Source organism: Paroedura picta, chromosome 15 (assembly GCF_049243985.1).
Source record: "Paroedura picta isolate Pp20150507F chromosome 15, Ppicta_v3.0, whole genome shotgun sequence".
Lineage (NCBI taxonomy): Eukaryota > Metazoa > Chordata > Lepidosauria > Squamata > Gekkonidae > Paroedura > Paroedura picta.
In genome coordinates, this window is record NC_135383.1 from 3,142,093 (window position 1) to 3,166,204 (window position 24,112).

General features: G+C 55.9%; 1 protein-coding gene across 1 annotated transcript in view; it reads left to right on the top strand.

Annotated features, from left to right (window-relative positions):
• The first annotated feature begins 610 nt into the window (after positions 1-610).
• The window catches only part of SAMD11 (sterile alpha motif domain containing 11), a 106,321-nt gene continuing 82,819 nt past the window's right edge, over positions 611-24,112 (top strand). The window contains 3 exon segments of the mRNA XM_077312596.1: positions 611-1,380; positions 1,382-1,664; positions 3,169-3,260. Of these exon segments, the coding sequence (XP_077168711.1) occupies positions 721-1,380; positions 1,382-1,664; positions 3,169-3,260 (1,035 nt within the window). The 5' untranslated portion in view covers positions 611-720.

Sequence of the window (24,112 nt, forward strand, 5' to 3'; positions counted from 1 at the left end):
GAAGGGAAACGGTTGCCCGTCGCTTCCCCCCTCTCCCTGCGAGTCCCCCCACCTTCCACTTCGGGCTTCCCCCCCCCTCCCCTCTGCTGTTTAAATGGGCCAAGTTAGAGAAGCGGCGAGGAAGGGAAAGCCAGTTTGGCCAGAGTCGGCTCTCAACTCCGGGCGGACTTCGGAGACTCAGCAACATCCCTTTTCCTGTCCGTGGGGGGGGGGGGGGGTGGGAGCCGGGGGAGCAGAAGCACCCGGGCCCTGGTGACCCCCTCCCAGTCGTCCCTTGAAACATGTCTGAAGGTTCAGCCCCGGCCTGCAAACGGCCTCTCCAAGCACCATAAACCCAGAAGGGGGCTGGAGGGGGGGAGGGCAGGTGCCCACGTGCAGCGGTGCCTGCATGTGTGTGTGTGTGTGTGTGTGTGGTTGGGGGGGCGCGGGGCAGGGGACCGTCGCGGGGGCCAGGGGCTTCGCCTGCCAGGCGCCTTTCGGCCGGCGGGGAGGGTGGGACGGGGCGCCTGGCGGCGGGACGAAGTTGCCAAGCGCGCCAGGCGGCGCGGGGTCTCGGCAGGGCAAGGCCGGGGAGGAGGGGGCGGGGAGGGAGCGGAGGCTGGGTCGATCCGGGCGGCGGGCGGGCGGGCGGATCAATAAACCTTTGGCGACCGGAATCATGTCTCCGGCGGCGGCGGCGGCGGCTGTGACGGCGTCGGCGGCGCCCTCGCCCCGGCCAAGATGTGCAGCCTTCCCCCGGAGGGGCAGCTGTGCGGCGGCGGCGGCGGCGGCTCGGCGCTCGTGGCGGGCGCGCTAGGCTGCGCTGCTTCGGGGTGGCCGCCGGAGCCCGGCGCCCCGGAGCCGCGCCGCTGGGCAGCTTGGCGCGGCGAGGCGCGGTGGCCGCCCGTGCCTGTGCCTGTGCCTGTGCCTGTGCTCGTGCCGCCGGCGCCTGCCAGGTGCTGCTGGTGCCTCCGCCGCCGCCGCCTGTGCTGCCGCCTGTGCTGCCGCCGGGGCTCCTGCGGGCGCCTGATTGCGAGCAGCCAACTCGCCCAGGAGCCAGCGCCGCCGGAGCGCGCCGGGGAGGCGCGGGCGGCCGCCGCCAATTGCAGCCCCGCGAGCGGGAACAGCAGCAGCGGCGGCGGCGGCTTCGGCATCCGGGGCAGCATGCCGGCCATCAAGCGGGAGCGGCCGGACCGCGAGGAGCTGGCGCTGGCCGCCTTCAACCAGCCCATGGAGACGCTGCCCGACTACCTGGTGCCCTTGGCGGCCGCCGCCCTGCCCGCCGTGACCCCCCACCCGCCGCTGCCGGCGCCCTACGAGCCGCTCTTCGGCCCGCAGCCCCCGCCGCCGCCGCCCCCTCCGCCGCCGCCGCGCGCCTACCTGGCCTTCGCCGAGGCCCCCCCCCGCCGCCGCCGCCGCCGCCCACGCGCCCGCCCCCCCGGAGGAGCTGCTGCTCGAGCGCTTCTCGTCGCTGCCGGACTTCCAGCCCTTCTTCGACCGCGGCGAGCCGTGCCTGGAGGTGGAGTGCGGCGAGAACAAGGCGCTGCTCTACATCCACAAGTTGTGCCAGGGCAGCAAGGGGCCCTCCATCCGCTACCGCGGCGAGTGGCTCACCCCCAACGAGTTCCAGTTCGTCAGCGGCAGGGAGACCGCCAAGGACTGGAAGCGCAGCATCCGCCACAAAGGTACGCCGCGCCCGGCACCTCGCCACGCACCCGCCCGCCTTCAGCCGCCCCGGCACGCAGGGCCGCTCGGGTGCCAGGCTGTAATAGGCAGCCTTCCCGGCCGCACAGGGCTCCTCGGCAGACCTCTCTGGGGCGGGGGGGGGGAGTCGCTGTGAACAGCCGAAAACTGTCCGGGGCTCCGCTTTGTGTACTGTTTGCGTACTCTTGTGGTGGGAGTCGTCGTCCTATTCCGAACGCGCGCCTTGGGGGAAAGGCACTCTGTGCATGCCCAGAGACCCGCCTACTGCTTTGCCCGCTCTGGGGGTGCAGGGGCAGGCGTGGAGCGCTTTACCAGCGGAGCGTGCGGAGGCTGCCCTGGGAGACCGGGGGGGGGGGGGAAAGGAGCTCTGCGAGACCGGCCGGCTGGCGCGCCTGTCTCCGCCCGAGGCGTTCCGGACCCCGCCGCTGTCGAAGCGCAACTTGGGGCCGCGGCCACGCGGGGCGGCAGGGCGGGCGCGGGGAGGGGGCGTCGCTCGTGACTCCTCGGGAGGAGGAGGAGGGGGGGCGGCAGAGGCGTCGCGGCGCTGCCGGGGAAGGGCGCGGAGAAGTTCGCCGCGCGCGGCTGGGAAGTTGCGGGGCCCCCGAGCGGCGGCCCCTTCGGAGGTGCGCTCCGGGCGGGAGGGCGGCGGCTGCGGCTCCTGCTCCTCGCGGGCGACAGAGGCCGGGCTGACCGCGGCGAGCGAGCGAGGAGGTGCGCTGTGGTCGGTGCGGGGCGGGCCGTGCTCGGGGCTGCCCCCTCTGCCTCCCGTCCCCCCCCCCGCGCGTGGGGCGGGGGCTTGGGCGCTTGGGCGCTGCGGGTTGGCCCCGGGCGCGGCTCGCAGCGGCGTCTGGCCGGGCTGGCGGGTGAGGGGCGCGGGAGGGCTCGTGCGGGGGCGTCGCGGGGCTCTCCCCGGCAGGCAGGCAGGCGGGCAGGGGCGGGGCGAGGGAGGGAGGGAGGGAGGGGGCGGGCTGTCAGGCGGGGGCGGGCGGGGAGTCGCCCCTCCGGAGGCGCCGGCCACTTCTCCCGCGGAAGGCAAGCGCAGCGCGCACTCCGGCTCTGCCCCCGCGCCGAGGCAGGTGGGTGGCGGCCAGCTCCGGGGGGGGGCGTCCTTCCCCCCTCCCCCCTCCCGAGTCGGCCTCCGCCCGGCAAGCCAAAGTGGAGCAGGGGGGGGGGGTGGCGAGCAGAGTCCCGGGAGGCCGCGCGCCCCTCCCTCCTCCAGCTGCCGGCTCCTTGGCCGCGGGGCAGCTCCGAGGGGTCCGTCGGGCGGCCCCTGCCCCCTGCCCCGGGCCGGCGCTAATGAGCTGCCTCGCTGGGCGCCCCGGGGAGAGCGGCGGGGGGGGGCGGGCACCCTTGGGGGTTCCTCCCCCCCAGCCTTTCAGCAAGGTCAGACAGGGCGGCGGTGTGTGGGGGGGGTGAGACTCTGGGTCCTGCTTTCCGCAGTTCCATTAACCCTGCCTCCCCCCCCTTTTTTTTTTCTGTTCCCAGGAAAAAGCCTGAAGACTCTTATGTCCAAAGGAATCTTACAGGTACATCCTCCAATCTGTGATTGCCCTGGGTGTCGAATTTCGTCTCCAGTGGTAAGATGATTGTTAAAAACAACCCCCCCCCCAAAAAAAAGAGCCTGTTTTTTTAAATTAAGTCCACTCCTGTTTATATTTGTTTGTTGCAACTGTGATGCGGACGGGGGAGGGGGGGGCTGCACACATGGGTGCCAAGTGCTGTTCTAGGGTGGCAGTAGGGGGGGTCAGAGGGGGGGCCATTTCCACTTGCAAACTGTCTATCGGCTGATCGGGCCTTTTCCTTTTATTTCGTGTGGTGTCGCTTGTGTAAGAGAATTGGAGAATGAAATACTTGGGGAATTGCATTCCCTCAAAGATTGGCAGAAATAAAAGCCCCACCTTAAAAAACAGGGAAGGGACCGTTCAACAATATATATTTTTATTTTTATTGGGGAGGATCTTTAAAACCTTTCTCTCAAAGTTACTGGAAACACAAAGCCCAGATCTCAGTTGCATGGAATTGGTGGGGGTGTTGTCTATCCTTAGGATCACTTAATGCAGATTAATTTTATCTTTTAACCTATTTCTCAATCGACTTGCCACACTCTAAGGCAGGGGTAGTCAAACTGCGGCCCTCCAGAGGTCCATGGACTACAATTCCCATGAGCCCCTGCTGGCAGGGGCTCATGGGAATTGTAGTCCATGGACCTCTGGAGGGCCGCAGTTTGACTACCCCTGCTCTAAGGAAAGTTTACCTGTGGGCACGTCTTCTGATTAACCTCGAGTACAGAATGAATCGGAATTCCGGGTTATTTCTCCCTGCGAGTCCGAGGGCTTGGTTCTGGACACTCTGGTTTCGGGTTGGCGTTTCGCCTTGTGAACTGGCTTGACTGTGAACCTTCCGTGGCGTGCGTGATGTCACCGTCTTCCTGGAAAAGATGTCACCCGTGCTGTTGTCAAGCAAAGTGGGCATTTGTATAGACGACGTGTTTGGAAAGTGCGGCATGGAGGCATTAAATCATGCATGACGTGCGTCGGCCAACCCACCGTTGCGCTGCAGTCCCGTGGTTCCTGGCGTCTGAAGGGGAGCCGGTTCTGTCTGAAGAGCTCGTCTGGATGACCCCGGCTGGCCTGGCCTCATTCCGGGAAGCTATGCAGGGCTGGCTGCCGTTCCTACTTAGATGGCAGACCAGCAGGGAAATCGGGCTGCCGAGGGCCAACCTGCCCCTGTTTGCGCCTTCCCTGCCCTGGATGTCCCAGGCTGGTGCCATCTCACCAGAGCTCAGAGCAGGGGCAGGCCTGGTTTGCATTTGGATGGGAGACCATGAAGGGAGCCCAGGGACAGCTGCTTAGAGCCAGGCAGTAAACCACATCCGCTTGAGCTTTGCTTTGGTAACTCTCCGGGGTGTTGGGCCGCTACTGGCTGTGTCCAAAGATTCTGCCTCTCTCCAAAGGGGGGGGAAGACCCAAAACCTCCAAGTGCTTCTTGGGCACTGTTTTCAGTAAATAATGCAAGGGTGTTTGTTCTAAGGCGTTCGGTGAAGGCCAGGCACGCCTCAGCCCTTTAATTGTTGAGAATGTAGGGTGGAAGGCGGGTGGGTGTAGCTCCAGTTGGAAACTCCAGTTGTGGAAATTTTGGAGGTGTTTTTTCTGTTCCTCGGTGGAAACCGTATTCGCCAGCCACACACGGGGAGCTAAATTATCCTGTGTGAGATTGTGAGAGCCGGGTTCGAACGTCCAAATCCCCCTGGAAGCTTGCTGGGCGACCTTGGACCAGTCACGTATTCTTGGCCCAACCCACCTCGCAGGGTTGTTGTGAGGATAAATGGACGAGAATGATGTAAAGCAGCTCTGGGGCCCCCTTGGGGAGAAGACCAAGGTACAAATAGATTAATTAATGTACGCTGAAACCTGAGTTGTTGACGTGTAAGGGCGTGTTCTCACAGGAGCAGCTTGGCGTTACCATGTTGAACAGAAAGTGAGCAGAGCAATGCCTCCACTGCAAATTGGAACTATTTTGTGCGAGGTTGTCTGCCCCCTCTGTGACCCCCCCCCCCGTGGTCTGTGTTGTTGGACCTTGTGGGGATCTGCAGACTTGCCTGTGGCTTTTAGGGATTGGGCGAGAGCCCCAACAAGAAGCCTCAGTGAGGGTGGAAAGTCAGCTTTAGGAAGAGGTGGTGAGAGGTGGTTTGCCCAGGCCTGCGCCTGTGTATTAAGCCTGAAATTCCATAGTGGTCTCCCATCCAAGTACTAAGCACTTCTGAGAGCTCCCATCCAAGCCCTACTTCTGAGAGCTGAGGAGATGAGGCAAGCCAGGACTATCCCAGTCAGGGATATCCCTCTTGTAGAAACAGGGAATGAAAAGGAGGGGGCCCAAGGAGGGACCCCCTCCAGAAAGTTAGTGGCATGCTTTCCTATTTCCATTCCACTCCCCATCCCAAGTTCTCTAAGAAGAGAGCTACAAAAGTACCACTGTTGTAGATAATTACTTCAAGTTTTTAATAAAATCAGAGTCCAGTAGCACCTTTAAGAACAAGAAAGATTTATTTATGGCGTGAGCTTTCGAGTGCAAGCACGCCTTGAATAAATCTTTGTTGGTCTTAAAGGTGCTACTGGACTCTGATTTTATTGTGCTACTTAGGACCCACATGGCGGCCCGTCTGAATCTTTCAAGTTTTTAGTTGAACATTATCTAAAGAGTAGAACTCCTTGGAATGGGGGGTACTTGGAAATGCGCATGAAGTACCAAGTGATTCTCTGTTTTAAAGCGATGGGGCCATAGTTTGGAGCAGGGGTAGTCAAACTGCGGCCCTCCAGATGTCCATGGACTACAATTCCCATGAGCCCCCTGCCAGCGAACATCTGGAGGGCCGCAGTTTGACTACCCCTGGTTTGGAGTCTGGGAGATGTGGTTTGGCTTGGCTTGCGACTTCGGGATGCTTACAAGCAGTGTGCTATTTTGATAGTTTGGGGCCTTAATAACTGCAAACAAGAAAGTAATAGGAAGTGTAACCGATTCAGGTTTTCCTCAAGACGGCAGTCCTGTGAGTTTGAACGAATGCCAGATTAATTTCAGCCACAACGTGTCTTGCCGTTGTGCCCTGTGACTGAAATAAAATTCTCTACGTGAATGTACAATTTACATATAAATGCAGGTTTGAATGGAACGTTCGTCTTTGGGGGCAAGAAAGGAACATTCAACATCTGCACATCGGAAGAATGTATTTTGGCAATTTTATAACCCACCGTGGTTTCCCAGGGACATCTTAGGCTCCAGGTCGGCCCTAGCAGAAGGCTGCCTGATGGAGGGGATTTTGTGAGGTGTGTATTCAACAAAACTTGGAGGTGGACCCAGGGCCGGGGGCCCTTGTGGCCCGTTTTGGAGAACTGTTTGTCAAAAATACCAGAGCACAACCTGATAGTCAACCTGTCAAGTGTCTGTTGTACAATGGCCCAAATGCCCGGAAGCTAGAGTGTGTGTTTGTGCAGAGATGTTAATAGTCCGATGAACACACCTGTGTACCTTGAAAGGGCCTCCTGACGCTACCTAAGGGAATTCAGTTGGCTTGTCTGTAATAAAGAGGGAAGAAGGGAGACCAAGAATAAATTTCCACCGGCCACTGGAATACTATTTCTCATGCTCGCTTCAGCAGTGCATATACTAAAATTGGAACAATACTGAGATAGCATGGAATATTCTTTCTCTCCCTCTTGTGTCCCCCCCCCCCCCGGCCCAATGAAAAATAAACTATGCAACAATGACTTGGTTTTCTCTATGCCGTTCAGGAAAACTTGTCTGGTTTATACCTGGCTGAAAGTGACATACTAGTCCTAGTTCACCCAGAGGGCTTCCAGGGAAGAGCAGGGATTTGAACCCAAGTCTCCCTAACCCTAGCTGTGGATAGTCTCTAATCATTGTACCATGCAGACTCACAAAACGTTTGTATGCTTTGTTTTTAAATTAGTCCAGCACCCCATACAGTGGTCATTTGTGGCCTTAAAGGAAGAAAACGGCCAACGTTTTGTCAAGCTCCCCCTCTTGGTTGCTTGGATCTGGTTCTTAACTTGCCAGAGGTGACCAGATAATTGGCAGTTCACAGGCTTGATCCTGACACGGTAACTTTGGTGTGCTCAGGGGGAGTTCCTCTAGAACAGGGGTAGTCAAACTGCGGGCCTCCAGATGTCCATGGACTACAATTCCCAGGAGCCCCTGCCAGCAAATGCTGGCAGGGGCTTCTGGGAATTGTAGTCCGTGGACATCTGGAGGGCCGCAGTTTGACTACCCCTGCTCTAGAAGATTATGGGTGTCTGAATATGACTTTTCTTGCCTCTTGTTGCGTGAGCCGTTTTGATTCAGCCATTCTTTGTTGCTGATGTTCCCAGTTTGCTTTTTCATTCTTCTGCCATTGTTGCAAAGAGAGGCATTGGTTGTGATAGTAATGCTTTTATCCATTTGTGTGTGTGGTCCGGAAATCAGATGAGTGGCCAGAAATCTATGCCAGAAATCGATTTCTCATCTAAACGGTCCTCATGAGATCTAGCAACTTCCCACTTCAGAGGGCACCCACATCTCCATAGCACGCAGGCGTCAGCCATCCCATTATCTAGAGATTGGGATGGTGGCTTCAGCGAGAGAAGCGTCTTTCTGCTACTGGGAGGAAGGGTGCAGAACCCTTACGAAAGCAGGATTCCTGTGTGTGCATGCACAGCTTTGGATCGAGGCCATTATCTTTTACTGTCCAATTTCTGCCGGAAGTTTATCTTGATAGTTTTATCTTAGACTTTTAAAAAGTGAGGCAATGTTTAACTAGTCCCAAGTAGAAGAAGAGTCGGTTCTTATATGCCACTTTTCTCAAACCTGAAGGAGTCTCAAAGCAGCTTCCAATCGCCTTCCCTTTCCTCTCCCCACAACAGGCACCCTGTGAGGGAGGGGAGGCTGAGAGAGCCCTGATATTCCTGCTCGGTCAGAACAGCTTTCTCAGTGCTGTGGTGAGTCCAGGGTCACCCAGCTGGCTGCATGTGGAGGAGCATGGAATCAAACCCGGCACATTCTGTGTGAAGAAGCTCCATTGTAGTAAATGGGACTACTTTAACCGTAAATATGGGTTGTGGCTTCCTACAACTGCCTGCCCCGCCTCCCCCCATTCAAGGACAGGACCTTGCATTGGATGTTTGTTGATATGTCAAGCCCATCTATTTTATTATGCAGTGTATGGGGGGGGTGGCTGCTGACAGATAAACAACTCTGCCCACCCTGCAGGGCCAGGCCGAGGGATGAGCGGCACAAGTCGCCCGTCTGGCATTCTTGTTCTTGCAGAGATTAAACTTAATTTACCCGGTCCCTCCCCCTCCCTCTCGTGTCAAATCAAATTTGTAGTGTCAGGGGCCTTAATCAACTTCAGGGAACGGCTAGAGACCACGTCAGCCACCCAGCGAGGGAGGGGGGCGACTGCGGTGGGAAGAATTGATTCGAAGAGGAAATTGCATCTGGCAATAGCCCGAGTTTGGAAATCAGCTAGGCAGGAAACTGGTCCCAACCGCATCTTCGGCCTGAAGCCTCGTTTGCAGCTGAATTTTTTTTTAATTAAGTCTTGGTGGAGCGAATTTGTGTCGTGGACAAGACTCCGTCCCTTGTGCAGGGTCGCTGAGAGTGAAATTAGTCTATGCCAGCGAAAGGCCCGTCCTCCCTTATAAGAACAAAAGAGCCTTTATGCCAAGCTAAGACTAGTGGTTCATAGAGGTCAGCATTTTCTCTCCAGGGTTGGGGTCCCCAGCGGACCTTTTACAGGAGCCAGAGACTGAAGTTGAGGCTTCTTCAAGCGCTTTGCTACTCAGCTACACATCATTCATTCATTCATTCATTCATTCATTCATTCATTCATTCATTCATTCATTCATTCTACTTATAGGCCACCGCTCCTGGCCTGCTGGTTTACAGCAGCTAACAAGAAGTAAAACGTAATACAAATAAAATACCTAAAACCACACAATTCCTCAACCCCATTGACCAAAATCCATGAACCCTACCTAACTGAGCTCTACCAGCCTCTGCCGGGATCGACCCCCTTGCACGATAGAGAAGCAGAGCTGTGGGTGGGGATGTGGCTCCCTGCATCCCCGTGCCAGGCGTGGAGGGCTTTGGGTGCCAGGCGTCTGCTGCTGGCACAGCTGTCCACCGCCAGCAAGAAACCCGTGCGCGTGGCGCCTTCCTCCGTCTGCGTTTCCCATCATTGAGCATCTTGCTTCCGAACAGCTGGCCCTGGGAAAGCCGGCCGTGCGCGTTCCCAGTTGCTGAATGTGCACTCTGCGTATGTTCGCTCACCCTTTCTTAGGGGACCGGGTTCACATTGAGGCCAGCTCTCAAAACATATGTCTTGCTTTTCTCGGTGCGTGGGGATTTCTGGCTGCGAAAGGAGAATTCTTTGCAGTCCAGGCAGGAGACGCTGCTTGGCCAGGAGCCGCCTCTCCCCCACATGAAAGCAAGGCCTCTTCCAAGCTCTTTAGGGATGCCAACCACCAGGTGTGGCCTGGAAGGCTTCCAGAATGCCCGTGGCTCTTCAGACTAGAGAGGAGTCCCCCTGGAGAACGCAGCTGCCTGGGAACGAGGGCTGGAAGGCATATAATGCCCCCCCCCCCGAGGGGCCTCCCCAGCCCTCCAGGAAGGCCCTGGCCTGGAGCTGGCAACCCGAGTTATCCATCCTACCTTTCTGGGGGAGTTGAAGGCGGCAGCTCTTTTCACTCTCCGAAAGAGTCCCCAAGCGGCTCATGCTCACCTTCCCAGCCCCAAGTGGACGCGCGTCGGGCCCGTCCCCCCCTCTCCTCTCCCCTGCCCGTGTGGATGCGCCTACTGCGCGCCCTGGCCCGGAGCGGGGGACGAGGCTGCTGGGGGCGAGGGCGGCGGCGGCGGCGGTGGAGCTGCAGGAGCCGCGTCTGTCCCGCTCCTGCCTTGGCGTCGCCGCCGCCGCCGCCGCCGCCGCCGCCGCCTCGTCCTCGTCCTCGTCCTCCAGCCGAGCGTGTCTTTCCCTCCCGCCGCCGCCGCCTCCATCAAAGCGGCGCAGCTGAGCGCGGCCCCCTCCCCTCCCCTCCCCGGCGGGCGGGCGGCTAATCGGGCGGAAGGGCGCGGCGGCGGCGGCGGCGGCAGGAGGGCCGGCGGGGAGGTCGCGGTGGGGCCAGCCGGAGGAGAGGCCGAGGCGCCGCTCCCAGCCCGCCCAGAGCGCGCAGCCCTCGCCGCCCCCGCCCGGCCGCCTTCACACGTGCGCAGCGCGAACCTCTGGGCGATGCAGCCGCCGCCACCCGAGGGGGCCAGGGCCAGGGCAGGGGGCGCAGCTGGGCCCCACTCATCGCCGAGGGGCTCAAGGGCGACTCAGTTTGCCCCCGGTGGCCCCGCCTGGGCCCTGCTCGTCGGATCTGGAAAGCCGGGCAGGGACGACCCCGGCTGGCCTTTGGAGACCCCCCCCCCCATATCAGTCGGTCTCTCCCCACAGTTGCTCCCAAGGGCCCCTTCTGGTCCCCGTGAACTGGCTTTTGTGCTGGTCCGTTGAGCTGGGTTAATTGGGAGAAATTGTATTTATTTAAATTTCCATTCCGCCCTTCCCTACAGCTCTGGGTGGTTGGCGTTAAATATTGCCCCTGCCCCCTTTGGAAATCTCCCTGTTCAGAGAGCCTGGGGGCAGGAGGGGCTTGGGGGGGCTAGCTGGCCCCCAGACCACTTGGCAGCCTCCCCTCTTTCTCTCTGGGCATGAAACCGGGGGCTTGTGGGGGCTGCATTGCAGGGGCTTTGGGGCAGGGACTCCTTCCAGCTCCCTGGGCCAGCGCAAACCCATCCGCGTGACACGGGGAGTTGTTCCAGTTGCTTGTTCCAATTTTGTTAATTCTCCGTAGGGATGTCTTGTCCTCGCGTCGGATATGTTTAGACTGTGCTAAAACTGGGCTTCCCATCTGCTGGTAAACCCACGGCTAGAGTTTTCACTGTGGTTGATCTGTGCTCAGTAAACAGAGGAGAAGATGCATCCGGGGTCCAAGGCTTGTGGGGAAGGATTAGAAAAGAGCACAAAGAATCCAGGAGCACCTTGAAGACCCACAGAATTTGTGGCAGGGGAGGAGCTTTCCTGGGTCACCTCTTCTAATACAGGTGGGCTGTGAGCTCATCTCTCTGCAAGATACAAGGACAGAGTTTGTCATGCTCTGGAGAAGTGAGCAGGGACTCTCAAAAGTTCCTCCCCTGCCACAATGTTGCTAGTCCTTAAGGTGCTCCTGGACTCTGGCTCTCTTCAGTAGCCGTTCTACTGGTGACCAACACGGCGGTCCTCTGAAATCAAAAGGGAGGTAATCCACCCTTCCTTTCAATAAGCTCCCAAAACTGGAGTACTGTTTTTTTTTTAAAAAACAAGCAACAGATTATTCTGGGCTCTTGGGACAGATGGACACAGTAGCCTACCTTAGAAGGTAGTTGTACAGATCACTGATCATCTGCTGGCAAGCTGCTTCCTCAATTAGGAAAAGAAGGGCTGTCTGAACTGACATAACATTTTGCAGATTGTGGTCTCGCCTTTGTCCACTCAAGCGAATGGGTCGGCCACGATGCGACCAGGGAAGGGGGAGATGAAGAGCCAGGCGAGTAATAGCCATTATAGAGCAGCGGCCTCCAATCTGGAGAACAGGGCTTCATTCCCTTGGGCTAGTCACAGTTCTCCTAGAATAGTTCTCACAGAGCAGTTCTCTTAGAGCTCTCTCAGCCCTACCTGATGGGGTAGCTGTCATGGGAGAGGAAGGGAAAGTGTCAGCCACTTTGGGACTCCTTTGGGTACAAAAATGGCCCTCCTCCTCCTCCTCTTCCACCCCTTGTGCAGCCTGGCAGGTGGGGACCTCAAGAAGACACACGGTCACTTCTCTTGCTGTAGGCACGTAGGGAGCCTCTGCAGGCCCGGATGCTGCCTGGCGTTGGCTTGATGGGTCTGGCTTCTGCTTGGCTGGTTGGTGAGCTGCAGAGTTTCAGGTGAGCTTGTTCCTCTGGGAGACCCTGGGCTGGGGGGGGAAAGAGATGGGGGGGCACGCTAATAAATTAATAAATAGGGAGGCCGAAAAGCGCCGTCATTTCGTTAGCGATGTGTCAAGGGCAGTGTAAAGGTGAACTCGGATAAGTAATTTTGCTGTCACAATTATTTAGAGATGTCATTAAAAGCGCCCAGGGCTGTCTCCAACCGCTCCAGGGCATGAGCGACTGTTTTTAATTTGCGGTGGCTCCGTTGTCCCGACTTGCTGGCAGCTTCACTTGGAGGAGCCGGTGTGGGGGGGGGGGAACCACGCTGAGGCCAGGGAAGATTGGCATGAATTCCCCATTGGGCGCCGTGGTGTGCCCATCTGTCCCAAGGGCCCAGACGGCTTCCACCCCCTGGAGCAGCTGGGATGGCGAGGCGGCCGCGAGGAAGCGATGGGTGCGGGAGGGTTTTTCCTGCGGCGTGTGCTAAAAATTAAAAATACGTTTCTCCCTCTCCCTCTCCTCCCTTGAATTACCTAATTCCTTGTGTCGTCAGCTGGTGTTTTCTGCCCTGCGCAGTCTGTTTCCTCCATCCAGAGACTTGGCAAGCGGCTCTCTTGGCAACAGATGCCAGCGCTGAGTCCTCGACGGTCGAGGCAGCGATGCAGCCCAAGGGCCTTGCCACCCAAGGACTGTGATTTCCGGAGGGCCACCCTCCCTGCCTGCTTGCTTGCTGAGCATTGCTCATGGTGCTGCAGAGGCCACAGACCCAAGTTTCCACCCCCAGGTGACATCCAGAAAGGGGTTTGACTGAAGAATATCAGAAGAGCCCTGCTGGGTCAGGCCGGTGGTCCCTCTGTACCCCATCCTTCCCCGTCTATTCCTGTTGACGTCAGCACATCCCCTGGCAGCAGATTTCACGTCTGAATCACTCTGCCCTCCTGAATCTCTCTCCGTAAAGAGCTGTTTCCCTTCTCACCTGCCCCCTTGAAACCAGCCGCTGCCTCTTCCCCTGACCTTATTTCATGCAATCTGCCCTCCCTCCTTAAGAGCCCTGCTTGCCTAACTCCAGCCCTTTCGCCCTGTTGCTTTTGCAAAATTAGCAAGGCCAGAGAGGAAATTGTTCTTTCCCCTGGGCTGAAAATATAATCCAATACAGGATTTCATTATAACGTGCCTGAAGGAGGAGGCGGAAAGGCGAGAATTCCCAGACGCACGGAAGAGAGCCTTGTGCACATTCTGGGTCTGCTTAGAGCGGAGGTTTTAATTGCTCTTGATTCCTTTTGCACATGGCCGAGGGGAGAACACCCTCGAGCGAAACCACGTTCCAGGTCCAGTTGCCAAATTGGCCGGCCTTAAACCAGACCGTCTCGGTATTTTAATTATCTGGATACTTTTGGTGTTTAAACGCCCAGTTACGCAATCGTGTTCGTTTACCTTTCCCCCCCAAAAAATGATTGCCTTTTTTTGAGTTTATCTGGTCCCTGTTCCTCAAAAAGGGGGCTCCCCCACAATTCTGTAAGTCAGAGAGCCACGCCCTACGATTGGAACACTTTGGATAGTTAAATTTATTTTTATCGATAGTGTTTGTGAACCTGCCGTTCTTCCATTCAGAATATAAGAAAAGCCCCAGTTGGATGAGAACAGTGGTCCACCTAGTCCAGACTCCTGTCTCACACAGTGGCCAACCATTTCCCCCGGAAGTCCAGCCATAGGGCATAGAGATTGAAGTCTTCATGAGGACATCAGAAGAGCCCTGCTGGATCAGGCCAGTGGTCCACCTAGTCCAGCCTCCTGTCTCACACAGTGGCCAACCATTTCCCCTGGAAGTCCAGCCATAGGGCATAGAGATTGAGGTCTTCATGAGGACATCAGAAGAGCCCTGCTGGATCAGGCCAGTGGTCCACCTAGTCCAGCCTCCTGTCTCACACAGTGGCCAACCATTTCCCCTGGAAGTCCAGCCATAGGGCATAGAGATTGAGGTCTTCATGAGAACATCAGAAGAGCCCTGCTGGATCAGACCAAAGGTCCATCCAGTCCAGCCTCCTGTCTCACACAGTGGCCAACCAAATCTTCTGGACGGCCAACAACCGAGGCCAAGGCCTTCATAAGAACATCAGTAGAGCCCTGCTGAATTAGACCAGGGGTCCATATAGTTCAGTGTCCTGTCCAGTTCAACACAATGGCCAGCCAGTTCCTCTGGGGGTCCAGCAACAGGACATGGAGGCTGAGGCCTTCCCCCATCCAGGTATTAGGTTTACTGCCATTTCCTTATCTCAAGCTCCCCAGTATTTTGGGTCTCATGCAATAGAGAGGTGGCAGGGTAAGATCAAGGGAGAGGCAAGCACTGTTGGGCTCTTCCCATTGATTTATTCTGATGTATGAGGACTAGTGACTTGACATCAGGAACAATTGCCAGCTTTCCTTTGATTGTGGTTCCGTGAATCCTTGTACCAAGACTGTCAGGCAGCCCACCTTAGCGTTCGCAAAGACTTTGTGTTTGGTTTTGTTTCTTCTTTTAAGTCCATGTTAGATCTGCAGCTTTTGTGATTTTTTTTTTTTTTAGCGGAGCATTTATTGGTTTTCAAAGGCTGCTCCAGATGGGTGCTGCATTTCTTTTCTTCTGTGGAGCCAAGTGGCAAGAAGGGACGTGAAGTTTTTTTCCAAAGAAATCTTGGCGACGGGCGATTTTTGAAAAATCAAGAGTTTGAGGCTGTAGGTGCGTCTTTCTTGGGCTCCGCGGCCTCTTTGAGCTGATACTCAGCCTTGAAATGTTGGCTGCCATCCTGGGTGAGAACCCTTGCTAAACTCTGTTCTCTTCAGCACCTGCCAGCTTCACAGCTAAACATACACGAAGGTGGGTCTGTGCCCTTCCGCCTCCTGCCTTTAAGGACTCAGCCACTTCCGCAGCTCCCCCTCCCTTCTCCCAAATGGGAGTTCTCTCATGGTTTCTAAAGCGTGTACAAATGAAAAGATGGTACAGTGGGAAGGTCTGATTCCGCATGAAGTGCTTACCTGCGTGCTTCTCCAGAAAGCTAACTCAGGTGCCTGCATCCCTCTTCTGAGCTTCCCCTGTGGAATTGTGGCCGAAGCACAGTCCTGGTACAAGTGACATGCCTTGTGTTGTACTTCAGCCTGCACAAATGCTCACCCCTCTCTTGAAAACTCCCATTATAGTGTAGAGTTGGCCTGAAATGGAATAGCTTAAAGTTTGGGGTCAAGGCAGGCTGTTGCTCCGTCCAGTTGCCTGGAAGGAGTTCTGTGGATTCTCAGGCAGGGAATGACCCTTCTGTGTGCATAGTTCCTGTCCAGCTCCTGAGCCATGGCTCCACTTTGCTGCCCCTCATTCCTGCACAGAATTGTGTCTCTTCTCTTAAGACTCATCCGGGCAGGGAGGGAAGCATGGGAATTGTGTCGTAGGCCCATGTCAAGCTTCTGTTACCTGGCTAGGAAATAAAGCCCCGCCCAGCCACCTTGGCGGCTGGGACTTTCAACAGCCGACAGGGACAATTGAGCCTTTGAGGTTTCCTCACCTGTCCCGTTTGTTTCTCCCGGGCTTGGCAGTTTCTTGAAATCTTGCCACGAAAGATTTCCTGGTGTGCACGTGGCAAGGGAAGCCTTACCCTCTTGAACAGGGGCAGCCAAACTGCGGCCCTCCAGATGTCCATGGACTACAATTCCCATGAGCCCCTGCCAGCTGGCAGGGGCTCATGGGAATTGTAGTCCATGGACATCTGGAGGGCCGCAGTTTGACTACCTCTGCTTTTGAAGCTCGTACGAGCAGTAGTGGAAATTTTAAAATCTTTCTCGGGGAAAGCAAGAAGGGCTGGTGAAAGATATATGGTTTTGAGCTCGTGGCGGGTGGTGTGTAAAAAGGAAAGGGGAAAAAAACATACATTTTACCCCTCTGAGAGCCAGAGTTCTGTGCAGAAATCTTGCTTGCGCTGAGATTTCACCCAGTCTCGGGAGATGTTGGGCAAAAATCTTCCGCAGGGCTAGAAACTTGGATTTCCTAGAAACAAATATTTGTTTATTTAAGACATAACTCTCTGAACAGCAGCTCTACATTCCACAGTAAGATTAAAAATCGATATCACCCCGAAGCTCTGTGCAGCGTGTCAAATCGACAGTAGCAAACCAGGAAGAGCAGAATTAAATTTATAACTCTTTCCCCAAGAGGGAGAAGAAGGGAAATGGAAGCTTAAAATCAAGGAAACAAGGCCTTCAGCCAGGTGAGATGCCTGGGCCAGTCACCTGCAGAGAAAGGCCTCCAGAAATGATCTGATTTATTGGGCAAATTCCAGTGAAGGTCTCAGGCGGGGGTCCCCACCCGGAAGCACACAATATGGCTGCCACAGGAGGTGGAGCCAACCACAACACGTCAGGCGCTAAAGTTACATGTAACTCTTTTTAACAGGAGGCCTTTTAATCCTCACAGCCCATTAGAAGCCGAGTTGGGCGAAAGCCCCACTCCCCCCTGTGCTTGGTGGGCACCATTTTGGGGACCTCTGGTGGGCACCATTTTGGGGACCCCCAATTCTTGAATTGTGTGCCCCGTCCCGAAACCCACTCATGGGCACGTTTCCTTCTTGCCCTCGTTTCTGCAAAGAGACGGCTTGGCGGATGACCTTTCTGCCCCTGGCCGTGATGCTTGCTGCAGTGGGCACGGTTCAGGCCCAGGCCGCCTGTTAGCCGCTTTGCTGACTGGGTCCGCAGACAGAAGGGCCGTGCTTTGCTTCCCCCGCCTCCCCCAGCTGGAACAAGGAACCCTCTGTGGTTTTCACCCACCAGCCAAGCCTCCTTTCCACACCTGGATGCAATTCTAGCCCGGAGCCCTTGTCTGCTTGCTTTGTTTTTCTCCCGAGGTCTTTCCTGTTTGGCCCCTGCAGGTAACAAAGCAGGGCGGTATTTCAATTATCTAAATAACTGATTAGGGTCTGTTTTGTCAAGACTTGCACCTCCTTAAACAAACAAATGCTGTCTTTCCCTTGATGTTTGCTTTAACGATCTTGGAAGGATGTCAATAGCAGTGGGGTTATGGGGGGGGGGAATAGTTGGGGTGTAACGCATCAGTAACTTTGCTGCACGGTAGGGTAACCATCAGGAAATATTATGACTTCTTCACTTCCTTCCCTCTCCCTGTCCATAATGAGAGCTGTCCCCTATAGCAGGGGTGGTCAACCTCTGGTCCTTCAGATGTCCAGGGATCACAATTCCCATGAGCCTGGCAGGGGCTCATGGGAATTGTAGTCCATGAACATCTGGAGGACCACAGGCTGACTACCCCTGCCCTATAGCTAGGGACAAATATTTGGCCCAAAGCCAAGCAATAGACAAGTTAAGCTGGGTCACATGTACTTTGAGAGATTTATTTATTTATTTTTCGGTTTATTTCCCACCACTCCCTAAGCGGCTCATGGCGGGTCACAATGTCTTAAAACCCCATTAGAACTCCCATTAAAAGACTTAAAATCCATCACAACATGGCGGAACAGAATATCCCCGCCCTACCCCCATTACTAAGAGGGGCAGAGAAGGAGGAGGTCAACGCTATTCAAAAGCCCGGGGGGAGTAGTAGATGTACCTCGCTGACCCCAGCCTCAGCCATGGACCTGGTGGAAGACCTCTGTTTTGCAGTTACCTGCACCTGCTTAAGCTGTATTTCAGCTACCTCGTGCTAGGAACATATTTCTATGAAGTCTTCCAAGTGTTCTGTTTCTCTCAGCGTTTGCCCGCCTCTCAGGGTTCTCATGGGGACGGGGGAGCAGAACTGGGTAACCTGCCGGTGCTGTCCTAAATTCCTCAGATGTGTGGGAGGGAGGTAATTAAGGGCCACATTAGTGGCATGCTGCTGAAGTGCAAGACAGAAATACTTCAGATAAATCACTTCTTAGATTTGCATTCCCTTTTCAACCAGAGCTGATTCACAAAGAGACTCATAGGAATTAAAAATGGAAATGATATTGAAATTGGATTACAGCTGTCTCATGAGCTGGGCGCTCTCAGCTAGAACTGGGTCCGTGGCTGGGCAGCTGCTGGTGCTGTCCTCTTCAGTCACCCGACACACCGTAAGCAGTTCGGAAAGCCATGGTGGAAGGGGGCCACGTTTGGGTGACAGAGCACCTGCTTGGCAGGGAGGTGGTCCCAGGTTCGATCCCCAGCAACTCCACTTAAAAGGACCAGGCAGTAGCCCACGGGAAAGATCTCTGCCTGAGACCCTGGAAGCTGCTGCCGGTCTGAGTAGGCAATTCTGGCCTTGATGGACTGAAGGCAGCTTTGTGTTTTGATGCGAAGGATCTCTGCTTCCCCTCAGAGGAGGCAGTACTGAGTTTGCTAGACTGGGGGCCTGACTCTGCCACTTACAGCCACCATCAGCACGGCCAGAGAAAGACGAGGCCTCCCCCAGCTGACCTTCCATCGGATCCTTTCGTGGGAGACTCGTAATTGATACCTGCATTGATTTTCAGTCTCTCTGTGCTGCTTCGGGGAGACCGTCGGTTTTGATCCAGGAAGCAGGGCAGAGGAGGAGAGAGAACTGGGGACCTCGGGGGCACATGCGCCGCAGAGGGTCTTGCGCACGTGTAGCCATGAGAACGGATCCGGATCTGGGCCAGCCAGGCTCCCGTGTCGGCCATCGGGAGCCGTCGCGTGACTCGGCCTGAATGCCGGCCGGCCAGAGGGTAAAATCGATGAGGCCCTTGATCAGGGAATCGTTGGGCCTTGATCAGAAAATCGTGCTAATTAAGGCCAGGAAAGACAAATGGTGCTTCTTGCTCAGGCACTCAGCGGGGAGGTTCTCCAGAACGGCGGCCCCTACCGATCGATCCTGCGCTCCTCTCCCGCCGGAACCGCTGCCTCGTTTGCCCCGCACGTTCTTCGGAGGCTCATCTGAAAAACAGGCCCTGTTTAAAAAAAAAAAAACAGGCACGGTGTATTCTGGAGCATTTCTGGCTCCCAAGGCGTGCGCCTCTTGTCGCAGAACGGCGCAACCATCTCGGAGGCGAAGGGGAAGCGGCCTTATTGATTACGGGGACGGGCGAGGAGGGAGCGCCGCCTTGCCTGGGGCAGCTCAATCGAGTTACTCCCACCGCCGCGCGCCGTTCCAGCTGGGAAATTGGGTTAGGAACGAACAAATAAATAAATAAGGCCAAGCATTCTGAGCTTGACAGACAACCAGACGCTGACCCTGAGCGCGGCCTCCCCCGGGCTAAACAAGTGCAGGCCTGTGTCAAGACTCTTGCCCTCTGCTCGGTCTGTGGGGAGGGGGCACTGTGGCTGCGGCCAGGGAGCGCGCTGTGAACTGCGCCCACCGCAATTTCTACCTGAAGGCATGAAGGTTATGGGGAGGGGGGAGGTACAGGCAGCCCTGCGGCCGGGCAGATGGTCTTGCTCTTTTAGGATCTTTGCCTCTTACCTTTGCCGGACTTTTTCAAGGTCGCCAAAGCTCCTGGCTTCTGCCCCAAACATTCCCTCTCCCACTCGACTCCTTGGGAATGTGCCATCAGTCATGCAAGCTGGGGAATCGTTCAGGAGGGGGGAAGATGTTGACGTGACCCTTTGTGGCAATTCTCAGCGCAGGTGTGCTCGGCCTCGCCTCTCGTGCTGGCTTCTTGGTGCTGTCATGTGCTTCTGGGAGGACGGGATGTTCCGGGGAGAGGCCACATCCTTGCTTGCCCTCCTGGTGTTTAGAGCAGCACAGCTGGAGAGAACGGCTCAGCTTAATAGTTGTTGACTCAGTTCCGTGGCTCCTTGACGTACACAAGGGAGACGGCGCTTGGGAGAGGGGCGAAAAAGTGGGGGAAGTGCCCCATTACTTACACCAAGGGTCCTCAGTCTTTCTGAGCCTCCGTAGAATCCTGACGTGGCACGGATTGGCTGCTGCAGGAGGCACGGCTAGCTGCACAACGATGGCCACAGTGAAGATAGATCCTCATGCTCGCTGGCAGGGGCTCATGGGGATTGTAGTCCATGGACATCTGGAGGGCCGCAGTTTGACTACCCTTGTCAGTTGCCAAAGGACATTCTGGAAGTCCAGCACATCTCCCCTGGACGTTCAGGGGTCAAGGCCCACTGCTTTGTTTGAGCTTTTCTCCCCTGGCCTTCCCGCATCCCCGACATGGAAGGCAAGCAGGCCAGTCTCGGGAGAGAAGGGTACCCTCCCCAGCACGGCTTCTTTTCTCAGTAGTCCCCGGTTTTGCCTTCCAAGCAAGGCGTGGGACCCAGTGAGGCCGTAGTTATAGAAACACAAAAGGATCGATCTTTTCCCAGCATGTCAAACACGCACTCGCCTCGCATTTAACCCATCAGGTATTTGTTGTCGGATCTGTAGTTCTTCCGTGTGATAAATTCATAAGGAGGAAGGAAGTTCATAAAATACCTGCTAGAGAGGAGCACCAAGGGAAGGCCAGGGCGAATGCCCACTGCAGATTCGGGGTGGCGGAGGAATTGGCTGAGAACAGCCTCCCCGTAACCAGCTGTCTTGCTGACCTGGAGGCTCTGCAAAGAGCAGCAACCCCCCCCCTCGATGACACAGATGCCCCCCCCCTGAGAAAAATGCTAATGGGCCTTCAGAATCAAATTAAGCAATTAAAGGCTCCTGTGAGCATAACTCACCCGTGGTGGTTGTTCGCCTGGAAACCTTCCAACCTTGACTCTTTCCAATCAGTTTCCATTAAGGGTGGGTGATCCTGCCTTGGGTCTTCACCGAGTCGTTCAGCCACTTCAGCGGCAAAGGCACATTCGAGTTACCTGCCTGCAGGGGGGTGGGGGGCGGCTCATCATCTGCTTGGCATGCAAAACCCCACTTTTCATGCCCCAGAGCAGCTTACATTTTCCCCTTCCTCTCCCCACAACAGACATCCTGTGAGGTAGGTTGGGCTGAGAGAGCTCTGAGAGAACTGCTCTGCAAGAGCAGCTCTTAAGAGAACTGTGACTGGCCCAAGGTCACCCAGCCGGCTGCATGTGAAGGAGGAGAAGGGAGGAGAAGGCACTAGCCTTGGCCATCCCGGTTCAGGCAAGAGAGGAACAGAGATGGTTTTGCCCTTGCCTCCCTCTCTGGAGAAGCCCTGGACCTCCTTGGTGGTCGCCCATCCAACTAATTGCGAGGGCCAGCCCTGCTTGGCTCCCGGGATCTGGTGAGATCGGCTCCCCCGTGCTGTCCAGCTCAGGGCTCCTTTCCGATCCAGCCTTCCCGCTTACAAGGGAATCCTGCAGGGCCCCTCATTCCTCCCTCCCAGCAAGTACAGATGCCGCGGGCAGGAAAAAGGGGAAGTATAATTGCTTCGGGTGGATGAAAGCCGGGCGGTGCAAGATGGCGAGAACTTCCTTTTGTCTCCCGCAGCAGCGTCGCACATGCAGACGAGGGCCGGCGTGTCCGTTCCCTTCCCGACATTCCACTAACCTTGCCCCACACACCGTGCGCCAGGCCCTTGGGCCAGCGTGCCGCGCGTTTGTGCAAGCGATCGATACTGTCAGGGGCCTGACACTGCACCGGCTCAAGCGAATGCTCTGGAGGACCTTTATTTATTCAGCTCGGTATTGATCTGCTGAGCTGGACGTTGGCCGTGGGCTTTGGCTTGGGGAGAGGGGGGGGGGAGCTCCATCCAGGGCTGCGTGTGTGGAAGGGCAGCACACACACACACACACACACTCGGGGGAGACTGAACACGAAGCTTTCATAAAAACACACACACACACACGAAGCTGCCGTCTACCGAACCAGAGCCCTGGTCTAGCAAGGTCGGTCTCATCCGCGTGGACTGGCAGCAACTCTCTTGGGCCGGGGTCTTTAAAATCTCCTACCGCCTGGCCCTTTTGACTGGAGAGGCCGGGGCTGGAACCTGGGGCCTTCTGCATGCCAAGCAGGTGCTCTGCCACTTTGGCTCCTCCCCCAAAGCATAGGTAAGCTGGAGGGGTTTGTGTGCTTAGTGGGTGCAGCTCCTGTACTTTGTTCTCATGGGTAACAAGAGGTATCCGTGGCAAAGAAGTGCAGAGTGAGGCCGCAGTCCAGCGCTCGGTTGCTTGCTGGGGAGTAAGCCCTGTGGAACTCAGCCATACCTAAGACTGGGATTCAGCCTAAGAAGAGATTTGAGTGCAGGGGGTGTTGAGCACCCTCTTCAGGTACGGAGGGGAACGGAGAGGTAGAACGTCGGCCCTTGTGGTTGGCAGACGGGGTGGAGCCTCCAGATTGGCCAAGGTTGCCATGAATACCCGCAGTCTTTTAAGGAGCTCTTCCGCCAGGTCTTTGGCTGGGGCCGGGCGGCATGGAAGATCGTGGCCCTTCCTGCAGGAACGGTGGTAGCGAATGCCAGCTGCAGCCTTTATCACCCTTCCCCTCCTGGATGCATTTTTGGGAAGATTATTAGGTCTGGTATTACTAGGTGTTTTTGCCACAGCATCTTTATCCCCATGGGATTTTTGACTGGAATGTATTTTGCTTTTTACGTCTGTTTCAAGGGGGCTTATTGGGGTTTTATCCAGACATTGTAAGCCGCTTTGAGCCTTTAGGTAGAGGCAGGCAATGAATGAATGAATTAATGAATGAATGGTTTCGTAGAGATTTGTGTCAGGAGACTGCTCTTCTAGCTTTGATATCATTCATAGGATAGTCCCTTCTGACTGCTGTCAGTCAAGCTCAGCTCTCTGCTCATCAAGCTGCCAACTTCCAGGTGCTGGCTGGAGGTCCCCCAGTATTTTGTGGGTCTAGATTCCAGTCTGGGTGCCCCCAGCCCTGTCCCTAAAAAATTGAGACTTTGCTCTTTTGTGCTGAATATTGTTGGGGAGCAGTGGGGGAGAACAAGGCTCTAAGAAAGAGCCATGCAGTCAGGGGACCCATGACTAAGAAGACAGTCCCCTCTGTAGGAAGGCCCCCTCCCCTCCCCAATTTCAGGCAAGCACCGGGTCATGATGACTGGTGGCCATAAGCTTGGGTCTCCGAGAAATCCAGGAAAATCACTCCTTGTTACGTGGCAAATAAAGCGAGCCTATAGGGAAAATAACCATAAATGTTCATTATTTGTACAGGAAAATCAATTTGTAGGCCAATTGACCAAACAAAGTAATGCAATTTGCTGGAAAGACACCCTTCCCCCCACCCCCAGTGTGGTGGAGAAATCATCAAGCCAGCTGCAAATGAAAATTGCACTTCTCCAAAAACGGGGGGTGGGGCTTTGGGAGCTAAGTGTAGCTCCCATGTGCGTGAGTGAGGCTTTGAGGAAAGCACAAGGGGCCTGAAGAGGTCAGCATGACAGGAAGCTACAGTCTTTCTGACGAGGTGGGCGTTTGGAGGAGAAACCAACCCTCCCTCTTTCGGCTGGGAGTTAAGAATTCTTGCACGGAGCATGGCATTAGCTGGATCTAAATTCTGCCAGAATCCAGACCCAGGAACGTAAAGAACAACAGCTTGAATGCTGGCCAAGATATTGTAAGACTGTGTTGGGATTGCAGGGCGATGCCATCTCAGGCAGCATTCCATGGGAATTGCTTACGGGTTATGGGCCCCTTCCCAAGCATTCGGTTACGGGCCCTTTCCCAGGCATTCAGTGAATGATATCACAGTGGCTTCCCTTCCGACAAGGGCATGCATTTTGTGTGAGGTTGTGTGCCTTTGAGGGGGGGGGGCACTCCTTCGCTTCGGTCTCCCAGCAGACTCACGGAAGTCTTCCGTCCTTGCTTGCAGTTTTACTCCGTCTTCTGGGCTTCTGCTATTGTTTGATGGTGGTTTTACTTTTCTACCTTGTTCCGTGATGATTTGATTTCAATCTGTGGTGGTGTCAGCCGCCCTGAACTTGTGTAAGTGGGGGAGGGAGTTTTAAAAATAAATTAACTACACTGTCCCGCTGGATCACACCCCCTGGCCCGCATCACTCCAGCGCTGTGTGTGTAACAAGAGTCTGGAGTCCCCCGGCAAGGCACGAAGGGGGGCAGCTTCTGTTTTGCATGTTCAGCAGTCTCA